General features: G+C 42.3%; 1 protein-coding gene across 1 annotated transcript in view; it reads right to left on the reverse strand.

Moving 5' to 3' along the window:
* Positions 1-1,124: 1,124 nt before the first annotated feature.
* Positions 1,125-17,170, reverse strand: part of LOC115545850 (beta-1,4 N-acetylgalactosaminyltransferase 2-like) — a 45,629-nt gene continuing 29,583 nt past the window's right edge. Inside the window, exons 2-13 of the mRNA XM_030359316.1 lie at positions 8,717-8,850; positions 7,304-7,437; positions 6,800-6,943; positions 6,065-6,171; positions 5,831-5,868; positions 4,199-4,265; positions 3,993-4,106; positions 3,693-3,779; positions 3,401-3,582; positions 2,631-2,774; positions 2,317-2,545; positions 1,125-1,578 (exon numbers count right to left, since the gene is read on the reverse strand). Of these exons, the coding sequence (XP_030215176.1) occupies positions 1,394-1,578; positions 2,317-2,545; positions 2,631-2,774; positions 3,401-3,582; positions 3,693-3,779; positions 3,993-4,106; positions 4,199-4,265; positions 5,831-5,868; positions 6,065-6,171; positions 6,800-6,943; positions 7,304-7,437 (1,431 nt within the window). The 5' untranslated portion in view covers positions 8,717-8,850 and the 3' untranslated portion in view covers positions 1,125-1,393. The remainder of the gene's footprint in view (positions 1,579-2,316; positions 2,546-2,630; positions 2,775-3,400; positions 3,583-3,692; positions 3,780-3,992; positions 4,107-4,198; positions 4,266-5,830; positions 5,869-6,064; positions 6,172-6,799; positions 6,944-7,303; positions 7,438-8,716; positions 8,851-17,170) is intronic.

The following is a 17,170-nucleotide window of genomic DNA, read 5'->3' on the forward strand; positions in this document are numbered from 1 at the left end:
GAGGTATTATTCTTTACAATGAACATGTCGTGTAAAACGCTTGCTTGGGCGAACAAGGAGGTGGAGACGTTCCTCCGCATTCTTGGGGAGGAAGACGTTGTTTACGCTATTGACGTAGCTGCATGGGCGATCGACATCCGGCCTACCATAAAGGGTACTGTCGGCGGTGGAAACGCGACCTCGGAACTGAGCTGGGCTATACCGCCCCCTCCCTCCCGGACTGAGGCGAACCGAACCGTACCACACCCTGCAGTGGAAAAGCGGCACAAGAGACGCAAAGCAGGTGAAATCATCTGAAGGATAACGAGATTCTAACATTTGCGAATAAAGTGTACAATGGAAACATTGGAAACAAGAGGACATTGTTCATGTTTAATTACCCAGAGCATTCCATTCATTGAGTTACAGTGCTAAGTTAGCGACCAAATAAAAAGGTAGACCACTTCGCAAAATCGAGATCAACAAAAGTAATCAGTGTCAGTGTTGTGGGTGCTAAATGGTTTTCTGGGTAGTCATGGCTTACTGGTAGCATTACTAGCAATCGACTTTGATGGCCCTGTTTGCTAAGAATAATGGCAAATCTCCAACGTGGACTGTTCATGGTTTCAAAATCTTGATAGGGCAACCCAACACCACGACAAGTTTCAAGGTCACGTTGGTGGTGCTATGCGACTTTCCTTGCTATGCACCATGCCTATATCAGGTTGTTTGAAATAATGTTCTCGTTCTTTTACTAGTTTGTTAATCTGACCCTTCTGTTTGATATTGTGGAAAGGGTGAATGATTCAGAGCATGATGCATTTTAAATGGCATCAATTTTGGTCTTTAGTCTTTCCTTAAAACAATTGGAACTGAAAATAAATATAGCTAAATTACAACCAATAACTTCAGAAATTGAGGGCTAAAATAGGCCCAGATTTATTTATTTACTTTTACAAATTAAGAGTAGGCCTGATTTGACTAATGGGCTTTGCATCCTTTCCTTCTGCCCTTGTAGTCCATTTCAAAGACATGCTGCCCACCAGCTTTCAAATTACAGTGATGCCACGGGTGGCTTTGTATACATTTTATTCAGATAACTATCCCTCCCTACTATTTTGTAGTTCACCAAAACACCCTGAAACAACTTGAGTCTCGCATTCTTATGCCACCATACACCAACAGTGCAAGCAGGCCAATGAAAACAAAGCGCGCAGTCCTTCCTCCCTCACTTTAAAAACAACCAGCCGCCCGCGACTGATATATATAGACCCTAAACCTAACCCTAACCCTGAAAATGATTGAGCTATTACTGTAGCAACCACTCAAGCCAATAGTGGTTGATTATGGGAAAACATGCATAGTACTGGAAGATAACTTTCTCTTATAGCGAACGGATCCGTCGGGATTCTTCCTATCTGTAGTGGAGACATTGTAGATGGTTTTTGTAGTAGTGCAGCTGTAGTTTATACTGCACATCACCCTTTCCAGGGTGTCTGAACCGACCATATTGAGCATTGGCCCCTCTCGGCTGATGGCCAATGGAAACATGGCCACATGAAGCAACCATCAACTGGCCAAGACCATCCATGAAGAATTCTAAAGAGGAAAAAACAAAACAGCAATTATTGGATGTTAAGCAGAATAATAAAGTAGCAGGAGCGCTTCCTGTGTACATCCAAAACGTCTTGTACTCTCGGGGAGCATATGTCGGAAAACTAAAAATAATAAACAGAAAAAATTAGGTGATGATAATGAATCCAGGTCCAGGCAGCACATATTTCGATGATATTGTTGATAAAAATTGGATATCTGCCCCATTATGGATCTACAAGTCCCCGCACCAGTGACAACATGACAACTGAATGATTTCTCATTGTTATAGTGGTTTTCTTACGGTGGACAAGCCGACACTTTTTATGGCATATTCAAAAAGGGCATATCTATTGAGACCGGCTGCCCGTCTCACAATAGCTGCCAACACTAAGCACTGCTGTCCAATTCATCTGATACCTCAAAAGCAGAAATATGTCACTTATGCAAAATATTTTGCCTGCTGAATGGAGACAACACCTATATTTAATTTATGCAAAAATTGAAGGAGATTCAGCCTTGCATGTTATGCCGTGTAGCCTTAGTGCTTGTGAAACAGCTCCCAAGATGAGGTAACTTCACATCCAGGAGCGGTATAGCTCCCTCTATAAAGACTGAAGACCTACTTTGGATAGCCATGTATCTACCAGTGAAGCAAAAAGAAAACTCCCCATACTCATTCATTGTGGATGCATGTACACAAACCCAAAGGGCTACATGTCATAGATGTGGCTGGGAACATACCTGAATGTGCCACTCTCTTCAGCTTGGGGTCAAATCTCACTCGATTCACAGCGTCGGTACGAGCCAGGAAGAAGTTGACCACCCCATTGACTATGGAGCATTGTGGGTAATTTGGTAGTGATTGGAACTTTATGTTGGACTTCCTTTCCATACAGCCTCCAGTATCACCATCGCCTTCCTCATAGGCGATGGAGAAGTAGAACTGGTTTCCAGAAACCGAACCCCCAACCTAAGAAGGATAACGAGAAATTACATCTTCAAACTCATGCTTTATTCATTATGTGAAAATAGTCATTGAGTAATATGATTCTCACCACATCCAACTCTGGTGTTGCCTCCATCACCTTCACCAGATCCTCTATCTTTGTTTTCTCAGTGAATAGAAAGTCGTCATCCACCCAAAGAAAGTACTTGGTGGTGACTTGAGAGACAGCCAGGGTTCTGCCGGCAAACCATCCCTGTGGAAGGGAAAGATTTGAAATCAACTTCAATACTTGACTACTCTTATATGATGTCTGAGCACAAGACTGACATTATGTTGTGTGTGTGTGTGTGTGTGTGTGTGTGTGTGTGTGTGTGTGTGTGTGTGTGTGTGTGTGTGTGTGTGCACATGGTTCCAATATATAATAATAATAATAATAATTCATTGAATTTATTTAGCGCTTTTCTAGACACTCAAAGACGCCTACAGTGAAGGGGGGGGGGGGACCTCACTAGCCACCACCAGTATGTAGCACCCATTTGGGTGATGCACGGCAGCCAATCGGCGCCAGAACGCTCACCACACACCAGCTTGAGGTGGAGAGTGAGGGATGAGGTGGAGAGAGAGGGAATAGAACATTTAACACTACTATGGACCACATGTAAACCCTATGGACCACATGTAAACCCTATCGACCACATTTAAACCCTATCGACCACATTTAAACATGTAAACCCTATCGACCACATTTAAACACTATCGACCACATTTAAACCCTATCGACCACATTTAAACACTATCGACCATATTCAAACACTATCGACCACATTTAAACACTATCGACCACAATTCGAAAAAAACAAAAAAAAAAAACCTGCCTACCTGTCCACCAGGCATGATGTATTGCAGAACATTTTCTTCTGTGATCTTTTCTGGAGTAAAGCTGTCATCGGCTACAATGAGCACCACGTCTTTGTAGAATTGCCTGAGGCTTCTTATGAGGACCTTCAACTCTTTGTAGCGCATAAAGGTTTTGGTGGTGACTGTCACTTGGTCGCTAATGTCTTTGAAAGAGTGGAAGGGGGGGGACAGAGAGAGGAAGAAGGTAAGGGTTCATGATTCTACTCAACTGTAAAAATTGAAGATTTATAAGGAAAGACTTTTGTTGTTATACTTGTTCCCATGTCGAAAAGAACCGGTACGGTTGGTTGCCGAATGGCGATGGGGAACACAGCTTCATGAAGCTCAAACGAGAAGTGAACTGATTGAAAAATAAGTGAAAACAAATTTAAAACATCCACCCTAAATAAGATTTGGCACACTTTACACAATCCACTGTAATATTGGAATGCTTTGAGTGCAAAATGAGAACATCACATTAACAATATATGTTTTAAACCTGAGCCTCTGTTCAGTACGTATCTTTCAATGTTATCATTTAACCCATACATCCATTAAAAAGGTCTTAGAGTACCCAGGTCTCCGGTGTGTATGTGGTACACAGGAATGGTGTAGGTGACCTTCGCAAGAAGTTTGTTGAGTTCCTCTAAGCTGAGCTTCTCCAAGACCAGAAATTGCTTTCCGCCACCTATTGGTTATTCACAAATCATATTACATACAAGTCAATCCCAGTGACAAGTGGTTTAGTTACACATTGAAGTGATGGAGTTCATGGATCACCTTCGACACTTTGTGCTTCACTCTGGTTCCCTAGACTGAGGACACCTTTGGTGACCTGTAGTGAAACCTGTTAAACACAAGGAGAAGTGTGTTGAGAGTGATTGAGTGAGTGAGCGAGTACTTAGCCGTGCTGAAATGATAAAGGACTGTTTGAATATTTGTACTTTTTAGCTCACAACCTGTCTGTTGTTGTCCGTTTTCCTAGCATGCCTTGGTTCAATCAGACTGGCAAAATATTATTATCACTCTCTCATTGATTTGAACCATAATGCCACTCATAGCCTAAACATGCCAAGTATGTTGATGGAACAAAAAATGAATGAGCTAGCAACGCGTTTCTGGTATATGTGGCGATAATTCAATTTAGAAAATCCCACAATCTCAAAGAAGGCATGAGCTCAAATTTGACAACGACAAAGAGTTAACAACGTGTCTAAAAAGCGTCTTTGCTGCACAGTTTAGACGTAAGGGCTGATTGTGTTCCCACGACACGCAATGCAAGGACCACGTAGAAAGATGCTTCGGTTCTACGTCGGGTTTGTGTAAGTGGACCAATCACAGCCCTTGCTGCTGCGTCGCCTCGACGGAAGGATAACATTTTTGGGAGGCGCACGTCCGGCCCTTGCGGTGGACGCAAGGAGGGTCCGCAAGGACGTAAGGGGTCCTTAACCCCCTTGCGTTGCGTGAACGTGGGACCACAATCAGCCTTTAAGTTCCGTTAACGGCTGGAGTAGCTGAGCCGCCGGTTTCCCTTCATCAGGACATCTAAATGCCTTGGAAATGGCCCAGTAGTACGGTCTCATTTAAGTATCGGTGAGCAAAATGTTCCAGCTCCCGCACTTCAGGAGGGATTTGTACGCTATCGCCTGAATATTCTCTCAATGGCCAACAGGCCCACCGTGTCATCTACTGGTTAAGCATCGATAGGACACTCCACTCCACTGTCCTCCACTCATTGAAACTGAATTGGTTGTTTGCAGTCACCCATGTTGCGCAAACATCAGAAGGAACGCAGGAAGGGAAATGCAGACAATCAAGCAGCAGTACTCTTTTTATTCAGGCTTTGTGGAGTCGAAGGAAGTAAGAGTGAGAAAAGCAGAAATACAGTATATTGGAAAAGAGTTGCATTGTTCGAAAGAAAAAATAACTTCATCAGAGAATATAAAAAGGTGAGATGTATAGAACGAAGTGACATGTAGCTGGGAAAATGTAGCTGGGCTTGGCAGAAATGGAATATAATATCAAATAAAAATTATGCTTTAGTTATTGTATATTTATTTGTTGTTCTTGTAGAAGAAAACTGTTGTTTAACCCCGGGCAGGACATAATCTGCAAACACCTATTGGAGGTGCACCAGTGCTTCCAAGAAAACCCAAAAGTCCCCAAAAGCTCCGCTTGGAAAACCCTGATAAAGAGAGACCCATAACCATGTCATTAAAGGGATTGAAAAGACATTTAAACTCTTGCTTGATGAGAAACAAATGATTATGTTAGTAAGGGGGACCTGTGTTGATGCTTGTTAGACATGGGCCGTAACAAGGAACCAGGGAAATTTAACCTTTTGCTCCAAAACATCCAGAATTGTCCCTTGTATCCCGATTTTGACTTGACACCCAGAGTTTTACTACCAACCTTATAGCTGCTTCTTTGAACCCCGTGCAACGCTAAACCTGAAACAAAATATCTTTCGGGGTGAAACTATTTCCTGAGGAATACATTGAACATAAAATGAACACCGAAAGGATGCTAAGGAAAAAGAACATTGCACTTTATATGTATATCTGTGCAGTGCACTTGCACAGCAACTGAACTGAAGAGCAGTATCGCGGCGATTTGATTAAACCACTGAAGTGCAGCGTACTGTACCTGGAATAAGAGTGGGGACCAAGGGGCGTACTGTGAAACCCTGAATGGGATACTGCAGTGGAGAGTTGGATGGAGCAAAGAGGAGTGTGTTCAAAATGGAGCTTGTTCTGGACACAGGAGATAGAAAAAATATTAAAATCCACAAATCAATTAACCAATACGAAACACAAGCCACTTAACCAATGATGTAAATTGAACAATATTCTAACTGAATAATTAATGTACACTATGTAACATTTACTGTACCAAGTCATAAAATGACCATGATATGACATCAAACAATAAGGAAACATGCCGGGTCAAAATACTGGCTTCTCCGTCTATTTTGATGACACTCCCTTTTCAATTTGTGGTAGGCATGCGCAGTCGCAAACAAAAACAAATTCCTAACATTTTGTTGGCACTATTAGCCTGCTATTACCTATCCAGGGCAGTGTGTACGCGCTAACTTAAATGGACCACTACCCAATTTCAGAAGATGAGGTCCCAGATGAGGACAGAGTTCAGCAAAAACCCTGGCTGACCAAAATCTAGACATAGATGATGTCAACGATTAACTTGGGGTCGTAGCAAACAGGCCAAATACTAATTTTACAACTTGATTTGAATATTTAAGATATTATTCTATAAGAAATTGATTTGTTGATTAAATCGATCAAATGATACATCACTGTCTCTCCTCCCCGCTATCCCTTTGTTCCATCTTTTGTTCCTGGTACTGGTGGCCATGCATACCTAGCCTGGTGCTTCTTGTACTCCTCTGCCCGTCGTTTCTGAATGTCTTCTCGGTTGGCAGTGGGAATGCTCCCTGCCAGATCATATGACTTCGCAGGGCAAGTGCAGGAAGCCGCAAGCTTCACTTGACCAGTGGGCGGGGACCTACAGGTAATATTAATAAAAATACACTTCATTTATAGAATGCTTTTCCATGAATGCAACTGCCTTCAAGAATGAATAAACATTAAAGTTAAAACATAAGCATAACATTTGATAAAAAAGAATATCATCATGAATATCATTCCTTCCCAAAGGCTATAAGTTTGTATGCCTTGAGTTTCTCCTTGGGATTGTGGTATTTCTTTGCTCCAAAACTGTTGACAAGCACTGATGTATTTACACATCCATCCATTAGCTTAAGGTTTGCGGTGTCCGAGGTCAGCTTTGTAAATACATGAATATTGCACGGAGAGTGACCGAACATTCACAAGCGTGCACTTTCAAATCAACTTTGAGCCTTACCACTTTTTCATCGGGGCTTCAATCTTGACCTCAACCTCTACCATATAATATGAAGAGAGCCAGAGGTAGCCTATTCCACTGAAGATAACAAGAGACAGCAGCAGTATCAAACCTGCTCTTCCAAATGAGGGCATCTGGAGACACAGAGAAAGACATTCAGTGCGGTTACATGACACTCAAGAAAATCATGTTATTGGGTTAGTGCGCCTTTGATTGGATTATTAAAGCTGCTACCAGCATTGAAAAAGTACCCTTCACAACAGTTGGGCAATCAGCAAAGGTACTTCTCTGAAAACATCAATGGTGAGTGCAGTTGATTTTATTTTTTTTATGTGGTGGATACCACAAATATTACATTTAATGCTTTTAAGCTTACTGGTTTTGTTGGCCTTCCAAGCGGTGATTCTCTTGATATTTGTTTTAAATTCAGTAGCCGAATTAATTGAGGTATTGCATGGTCAGATTATGATTTGTCCAACTTCTGGTAAAGCCTTGCATCTGTTGTTTGCCTTTTTTGACTTTAATAAATAAAGGTGTATCTTTTGGCATTGTCTCTCTATGTAATGCGAATAGCAGTGGACATTGTGGGTTAGTTGTGTGTTTTTCAGTGAAAAAGCATGCATTTGACGCTGATTAAGGGATTGGTGCATGACTCATGTTGTCCGCTGTGGGTCGGATGCTCTGTTGGTTTGTGTGTTCATGCTCTGTGTAGCCCGGGTTCTCTCCGATGCTGTTGACACTGTCACAGTTCACTTCTATATGAGATCTATTAATTGCTGTTGCTTGTGAATCAACAGAGGCATTTACATAATGCTTGAACCTTCTGAACACCACACGTCTTGCCTTGCTAATATATATTAGTATTACCGCACAGTACATCCCTCAGCACCATCACTGAGTAACTCAGACCCACTGTAGCACCAGCAAGAAAAAATCTCTGGAGCCGCCACTGTGCCCTGCTAGAGATTTTGGGCCCTTCGAAAGAATATAGTATTCAAATATCAGTATTCTAAATTCTGGTCAACATGTTTGTCAGACACCAATAATTCCCCACTGTCTCTAAACACCTGTGAATTTGCCACAGAAAAGACACAGAAGACCTACATCAATGCCTACCCTGTTATTATTTTTCACCACTAGGTGTCAGTATTTAGAGACCTGTAGCTATTGGATAAGTATACGAAAGGGAGTGGGCCTTGCTTCTGCAAACCACAGTAAACAAGAATTCCCAGTACATCCACTTCATTTATTTATGCATATAGCTCTGTATGCTATATGTATGAATTTAATGTTGGATGAACAACTATTCATTTTTATTAAATAATGGGCACCAAAGGAAGGTCCGTGATTAAGTGTATACATTTCACTGGAAAAACTGGGTGATTAATTGTCGGCACTTTTTCTCCCTCTCACCTTTCTGTTGCCTCGCTTTTCGTTCCTGTTATCCCGACTTCTTCGACGACGACGTGTCTAATCTACTGACAGTCCACCTTCCGTTCTGCTTGCATGCGCACCGACTGGAGGATGAGCACGCTCGGAGCTGAAAACTGGATCCACACAACACCGAACCATACAATCAATCGCGAGAGGGGTCCATATAAATGTTATACAGATTATCTTGCCAAAAAATGTTTGTTTCTTGGAATTTAACTCGTCCTGAATAATCCTTTTTAACTTATTCGACAAAAGATTAGAGTTTCTAATTCACATCATGACATTAATTAAGGTAGAAGCATGAATAAATAAAGAAGTCAGATGAATTGGGTAAAGCAAGGACTCATATAGTGGCGGACAGGTCTCAGGAACAGCTCTGCTCCCCAATAAAACTAGAGTAGGCTAATAGGTTAGCCAGAAGATACCCAGACAGCAAGCCAACATTGAATAAATAGTGATTTTCAATCCGAATCATCATTATGGTTGATATTGAAATTTAAATGCAAAATAAATGTTGAATCACCATTACCGTATCGATGAAACCTGATGTTATTAATGTTGATGGCAACAACATTGGAACAACATTGATCTATTGTTATCTTTATGATTGAGTAAGCATTGATATTTACGACCGTTGTTGAAAGGCCATCGACAAATAGTTGACCGGGAAATATGATTGAAAATGCATCGATATATAGTTGACTGGGAAATATGATTGAAAATGCATCGATATATAGTTGACTTGGAAATGATTGAAAATGCATCGATAAATAGTTGACCGGGAAATATGATTGAAAATGCATCGATATATAGTTGACTGGGAAATATGATTGAAAATGCATCGATATATAGTTGACTGGGAAATATGATTGAAAATGCATTGATATTTGATAGTGATGGGTCGTTCGCGAACGAATCAGTTTGAATGAACGTATCTTTCACACGAAAAAACTGAACTGATTCTTCTCTCTCGTTCGTCTCGTTCATTCTCAGGCTCGATTCCTCCCAGACCTACTAGTCGCTGACTCTCTGATCATTCGCTGACTGTGAGTGGGGAAGAGGGAAGAGCAGTGTGCGAAATACGGGGAGTCCGGGGGGGGTCGACCCCCCCGATTTACCAATGAGACCCCCTGAAAGCCTCAAAAGCAAAATTTGAGGGGGGTCTCAAAGTTTGTCAAAAATATATTTATAGGCTATACATTTTTTGTCACTAATGGTCACTTAAATGTTTTTAAGCTCACCATGTCCAGAATTCAAAATGCAAAACAATTATTCACAAAAAATGTTGCCAAGCGGAGCCGGCCAGTCCTGTGTGCGTATGCAATTTAGCCATGTTCGCCAAACAGAAGAAAGACGTAATGTTGAAAAGTCAAACTAAAAACGGCTAGCAAGCAAAAGCTAAACCAGAGTGTATCACTCACACACTTTGGGTCTATTCTAACTTAAGGTAAGAGGGTATCTTTTAAATCTTTGCAGTGACTGAATTGTGAATATAGAACTGGGACTAAGGGTGCACTGTGCATAAGATGAGTGTGTGCGACAGTGTGCGTTCATGTCCTTTCCGGCGTCGTCATACTGCATGGTTATGAAGGCGTTGTGGTTGGTTGGGGTCTTACTGAAGCAGTCTAGCCTTGCAAGTTGGAGTAGGCCTAATTGCGGACGTACGTGCAAGAGCGTGAGAGAGAGAGCGCGAGAGAGAGAGAGCGTGAGAGAGAGAGCGTGAGAGAGAGAGAGCGCGAGAGAGAGAGCGCACCTGCCGTGGGCTTTTTGAATGTGTTCAATGATGTATCTGTATGATCGTATTTTGATGGATGGTTAAATAATGTCACACGAGCAGTCATACAGGCTTTCCTTGGCAAGTGCACTGATTGCGTGCCAGTCTCTGATTGGCTTTACCTGGCATTTATTCAGTTGTTGTTTGCTCATCTAAATGTGCCATATTGGTGCCAATTATTGTAGTGTGCCAACAACTTTACCTCTCCTTGTTATAAAACATTGTGCATCCAAACAACTTGGATGCACGATCAGTACTGACAGAGGAGGCTGCATTGGCCGAAGTGTTGCTTTACGAATAGGCTACTATAGCATATCGGATTATCAACAATTGTTGTGTGCGTGTGTGTGTTGTCATGTAGGCTATAGACTGATTGCTTTGATCCATGAAATATTGTAATGTTATAGGTCAACTGCATACTGAGACAATTTAGATCGGTATTGCACAACAATCAGGGGATTGAGACCCCCCTGAATATTGGCAGGTATTTCGCACACTGGGGTAGAGTTATAGTGAGCGACCATACGATAATACGATTCAATATCAGGGAAATGATAAATGCATGCTGTATTTGTACTTTCTGTGTCATGCCAGATTAATCAAATATTTGAATGTCTCGTCAATTTGTCTCGTTCTTTCATGGTTCGTTCTCCACCGTGACCCCAACCATCATTGCTAAATCAAGTCTATTATCTTGCTGATATGTTAAACATCCAATAATCAGCTACCAGGGTTTGGAATAACGCCGTTTAAAGTAACGTTGTTAGGTAACAACGTTATTTTTTCAGACTGCTAGTGAGGAGAGCGGGTGGGTTAACGTCCGAGATAAGAGATTATGATTGGCTAAGGCAGAGTCATGTTGCATCGTAGCCAAACAGAGCCAGTGTTTAAACTTTTTACACACATAAGCCAGGACACGCGCGCCACACACCAACAGCAAACATTCGAAGAAGCAGGAGAATGGCGAGTCCGGAGCAATGTGGTGAAAATTTGGCATTTCCAAGGTGACGATATAAGCACTACTTCCAATTCATTGAGGTTGAGGGCAAAAACGTGAACGTAAAGTGTACATTATGTCCAGGACCAAGAGCGAAGACTTTATCAACATCCGTTGTGAGCAAGCTCAACGGATCTCATATAGCTGTGATAGCTCATCATCAACTAGCAAAGAAGGACACGGAGCAAAGTCGTCCAAGCAGAAAAACTAGATTTTGACTGCCCTACAACAAAAGCCTATGACGCAGGCTGAAGTCAACCGAATGATAGCCAGGAATGTGGATAAAGATATGTTGCCATAATCGACGCTGGAGGATGATTCATTCCGAGCCATTATTGCTAAAATACCTAAGAAAGGAGCGCCTGTACGCCTTGCACAGAGACGTTTGCTAAATACCTAGATGCTGATTACGCCAAAATGAACACAGAGCTTAAAAAGAGTTTTGAAGAGTTGGACTTTTTGTCTACAACTGCAGATATTTGGACTGCTCACAACCGCAGCTACCTCTGCGTGACCGCCCACTGGATACATCCAAACAGCCTAGAGCGAAAGAAAGCAGCCGTCATACACATGACCACATTGCTACTGAATTGGACAATATCCACTCATCCTTTGCTATTTCTAACAAAATCACAGCTACTGTCAAAGACAATGGTTCGAATTTTGTGAAGGCCTTCAAGGTTTACCAGCCCCTTTAGGGTGATGACTCTGGGGAGGAGGATGATGATGTGACTTTTGTCGACCTTCATGATGCCTTACAAGACATGAATGTGGATGAGGATGTGGTAGAGGATGTTGTGACTTTGCCACCACCCCACAGATGTGCATCGCACACAGCAAACCTTATTCATGCTGTGATGTGGACAAGTGGTTACTCTCAAGGCCAGACATAAAATCTGTGTACAGAAGTGCTACCTCAAAATGCATAGCTTTGTGGAATAAGGCTAGCCGTTCAACAGTGGCTGCAGAGACCGTGGATGAAGTCCTTGAGAGGAAGCTCCTTGTCCCATGTACGACCAGATGGAACTCCTTTCATGATGCCGTTGCTCGTGTCCGTGAATCCCCAATCGCCGAGCTGAACACCATCTCCTACAATTGTGGGTTGAAGGCCATCACAGTTCGGGAGTACCAGTTCCTCAGAGAATACTGCACAGGGATGAGGCCACTAGGTGTGTGTGTGTGTGTGTGTGTGTGTGTGTGTGTGTGTGTGTGTGTGTGTGTGTGTGTGTGTGTGTGTGTGTGTGTGTGTGTGTGTGTGTGTGTGTGTGTGTGTGTGTGTGTGTCTCATTTCAGGCGATCAAAACCAGGTTTGCTGAGGTGCTGGAACGTGAGTCTGCAGTCTTGGCTGCGGTGACACTGCCCAGGTTTAAACTACGTTGGCTGCGGACACAGGAAAGGAAGGACAACGCCAAGGCAAGTCTGCTGGCGGAGTGCCGGAAAAGTGCCCAAGATGAACACCAGCTAACGGGTACCAACGCACCAACACGCAACCTCAGCACCAACTCAGCCATAGAGGATTAATTATTTTCCTTTGAGGATGAGGAGGGCACCTCTGCTTCCATGGAAAGCCAGGTCGCTGACTATTTAAAATCAGGAGCACAAGGGATTGACACTCTTAACGGATTCCCACTAATAAAGAAAATGTCACTCAAATGCAATGCAGCCACTCCATCCAGTGCCCCAGTTGAGGGACTCTTTAGCAGAGGTGGGGGTAAGTCACTCATGTGCAAGTCACAAGCAAGTCTCAAGTCATAACCTTCAAGTCTCAAGAATCAAGCAAGTCACAAGTCAAGTCATTGCTCAGGTCAAGCAAGTCACAAGTCAAGTCATACAAAAATCTGATCATCTAACCCAGTTTCCACATTTAAATATCGGTAGAGTGAGTGGTTCATAAGTTTAGTTTTATTTCAACATTAACAATAACAATGTCTTAACATTAACAATAACTCAAACTATTCAAAACATTCCAAAACCATTATGTGAATAGGCCCAAAACTAAAGGCAGCTCTGTCCATCACAAATGTCCAGGTAGTGGTTCAACTGAATTTGGGGACTGGAACTTGAACCCTCTTCATTTTTTTGCGGTAGGCCTATGCTGAGAACAGCCCAGTCTGACACTCTGGCTCTAACGGTGTAATTTTACTTGAAAATTACTTGAAATCCTTATCATAACCCACTTGCAGCCACTGAGTTAGAAGTAGCCTGCTGACATGAAAATTAAACAAGTCAATCATCTGTGGAACGAGCAGGGCTCGAAAAACTCCAGCCAATGATTTTCAGAACCACCGAGTGGCATTGGACAGTAAGTACGTCAATCAAATGGTCGTACTGCACTCCCCCTCCCCCGCTCCCCGCGAGTGACCCCTTCGTGCACGTGCACGTACTCAAAGCTCGTGACCCAGAGCAAGCTTCTGTTTGTTGTTATCCTGGGGTGGCTACTGGAGCTAGCTAACTAGCTAATGGCTCACTCTCGCGCATCTGTGTTCGCGCTCTTGCGTGTCCATGTACTTGGAATGGGTGGAGTCAGACTCAGCGTTGAAGGAGAGGGGGTAGGACCATTTGAGGTGTGTGTTTTTAAAATCTGCTGGCGTATCGCAAATCGCAAATCTCAAGTCTAAGTCAAGTCTCAAGTCATGAAGACCAAGTCAAAGTCAAGTCGAGTCTTTTATCAGTGTTAGTCAAGGAAGTCTCAAGTCCTCAAATGTGCGACTCGAGTCTGACTCAAGTCAAGTCATGTGACTCGAGTCCCCCATGTCTGCTCTTTAGCCTGGTGAAGCTGGTCTTCAGCCCAAAGAGGAACAGGCTTTCTGACAAGAGGTTTGAAATGCTGCTGCTTCTTAGATAAACTCAGTGGTTTGAAGGGTAGGACTAGGCTACCTGGGTTAGCTGGATACATGACAGATACATGAATAGATTAGTGTTTTGGAAGGAGTGTATGGATGGGTAGATTAATATCTAGAAGCTAAAGTTCAATCTTTAAAAGCACTCCATGTTTTTCAACTGTTTACTTTTTTAATGACGAAATTACTTGAAATACAGTAGCCTATGTCTTCCACACTATTTTTCTAAGGTTGTGAGAGTTTGATTTATTTAATTTGCTACAGTTACTGCATACACACTTTATATTGTTTAACGGTTTACTTTTGAGAATATACTTAACGAATGTCTACCAGACCAGTTGTCTCAGGTTGTGAGAGTTAGATTTATTTAATTTGCTACAGTTACTGCATTCACACTTTATATTGTTTAACTGTTTGATACTTAACGAATGTCTACCAGACCATTTGTCTGAGATTGGGAGTTTGATTCATTTATTTAATTAAGACTACAGAGTAGAACACACTTTTTGTTTGAATGTTTACGATCGTTGTCTCAGGTTGTGAGAGTTAGATTTAATTTGCTACAGTTACTGCAAACACACTATTATTTTTTTTAACTGTTTGTTACAAAGACACTAATATTTGAAGTGCAGGATAAACCTCTTGCTATCTGTTGATGTGCAATAAATATTGAAGGTTATGTACAAGTAGCCTACCTGTCTGTTCTACTCATTTCAACTGACTTGTGAAAACTGCTCAGAAAAATCGAAAAATCTTTATATCAACTATTTTTTTAGTAACTGAAATAGTTACTTTCCCAGGTAACTAGTCACTTTCATTATAGAGTAATTCAGTCACTTTTTGGAACAAGTAGTGAGAAACTATAACTAATTACTTTTTTAAAGTAACGTTCCCAACACTGTCAACTACACCCCCCCATCCCCTTGCGATTTGTTAAAGTTCTAATATTGATTAATGACCGACTTCCACGATCGTTTGAGAATGAGAACGAGGGAGGAGCTGAGTCTGAATGACTGAGAACCGTGCATTCCATGATTCGATTCACCGCTACCGGAAACTCGACTGAACGAACGAACGAACAAAGGATTTTGAACGACTCTTCTTGGCGAACTGACCGACAGGAACTGATTCAAGGAAAATAAACATTGAATCCATCACTGGAAATATGATTGAAAATCCACCGATTTTTGGTTGACCGGGAGATCATTGGGTGGTAGAGCAAACGTACTGCACCAGACACATCTCATTTCTGGACCCTTGACCCATACAATCACAAGCTTGCTTATGTATTGTTCGATATGAATGAATTGTACCAAATCAAATACTGTTACTCGTTAACATGGTGGTGACCCACACAGTACTACAGTCAATGAAATAGATTTTGTTAAATCAATGTCAAAATCTGCCAAAGTTAATATAACTTTGTGCTGATGGCTATCGTTGTTAGCTTTCAACATATTACAATAAGTTAGCAAAACCTCAGAGTCCAGTATATTTTTGTGATAGATAACTCGAAATCATACCAATAATTACCATTATACCAATTACTAAGTAGGCAGATACATGGATGTGTGACGTGAAATCTATGACAACAGCACCGCTATTTCTTCTGACCGCCAGTGTTACACCGAATTCTGCGACCCACCGAGAAGTGTGACCCCAGGGGGCGCTGTTGCATATTTTCTGCAATATGCACGGGTTTGAAGCCCAGCATGACAAAAACATACATAAAACATAAGACCTCCCCCCAACCAATTACCTTTTTATTAAAGGTGCTTAATAAATACATTTGATTGATTTGATTAGCACTTTACAGACCCATACAATGGATAGGGCGTTTAGTACAGTCCTTCACCGTTGCTTCTTTAACCATAAAAAGCTACAGTCATTGTTAAATTACGCTGATTTACCTTTGAGCATTTCCTATTAAAGGCTACTGTGTAAAATGCTGTTTAGAATTAATTTTAGTATCAAGAAAAGAAAGATACTGTGGGGGTGGGGGGAGATCTTATGTTTTATTTATGTTTTTGTTATGATGCACATGTGCATGTTGCAGAAAATGTACAACAGCGCCCCCTGGGGTCACACATTTCGGTGGGTCGCAGAATTCATTGTAACACCGGCACCAACGCTAGCACAGTGCAGCCTGCCGGCTACTCTGTCAAATGATAGGCAGTAAGGCTAGCACTTAGCACCTTTTGCTACCCGCAGTTGTGACCGAGGCGGGCCAGAATTAGGCTACACCGAAAACCTAAAAATAAATTAATAAGTGTGTAACTGTGAGTATCGAGAGACGATCGGGCAGAGACTGACGGCCCGATTCCACCGCACACGTTACGGCAGCGTTACGGCTGCGGCACGTCTTGGCCGCGGTCACCGCAGCAGATAGGTTCCACTCTAATCAATGAGACCATTTCCACCGGGCGCGGCTGCGGAACGTCTCAGCAGCGGCCTTAAAGGCCCATTCACACCCTACGGTAAACACGGATAAGGACCATTTCGTCCGGTCCCGGAGGTGTTTCGTCCGTCAATGGGTCCGTCCGCTGAGCTTACGAATCCGGAGTGCTCTGGGAGAAACGGAGCAATACCACCGGAAATCGAGGCGGCAGTATAGAGTCAAAAGTCAGACCATTCGCGAAAATAGAGAGTAGTATAATATTGGATATATATAGGTTTTATGCTTATATTATACTATATACCTGACCTTTTTATTGTATGGTTCCCCTGCTTTGCGAGGGGTTGTAACTGGTCATTTAACAACATTTTGAGGAGATAATCTGCGGGTTGGTGAGGGGTGTCACATGCCACCACCACCGCGGCCT

The sequence above is a fragment of the Gadus morhua genome, chromosome 6, assembly GCF_902167405.1.
Source record: "Gadus morhua chromosome 6, gadMor3.0, whole genome shotgun sequence".
Classification (NCBI taxonomy): Eukaryota; Metazoa; Chordata; class Actinopteri; order Gadiformes; family Gadidae; genus Gadus; species Gadus morhua.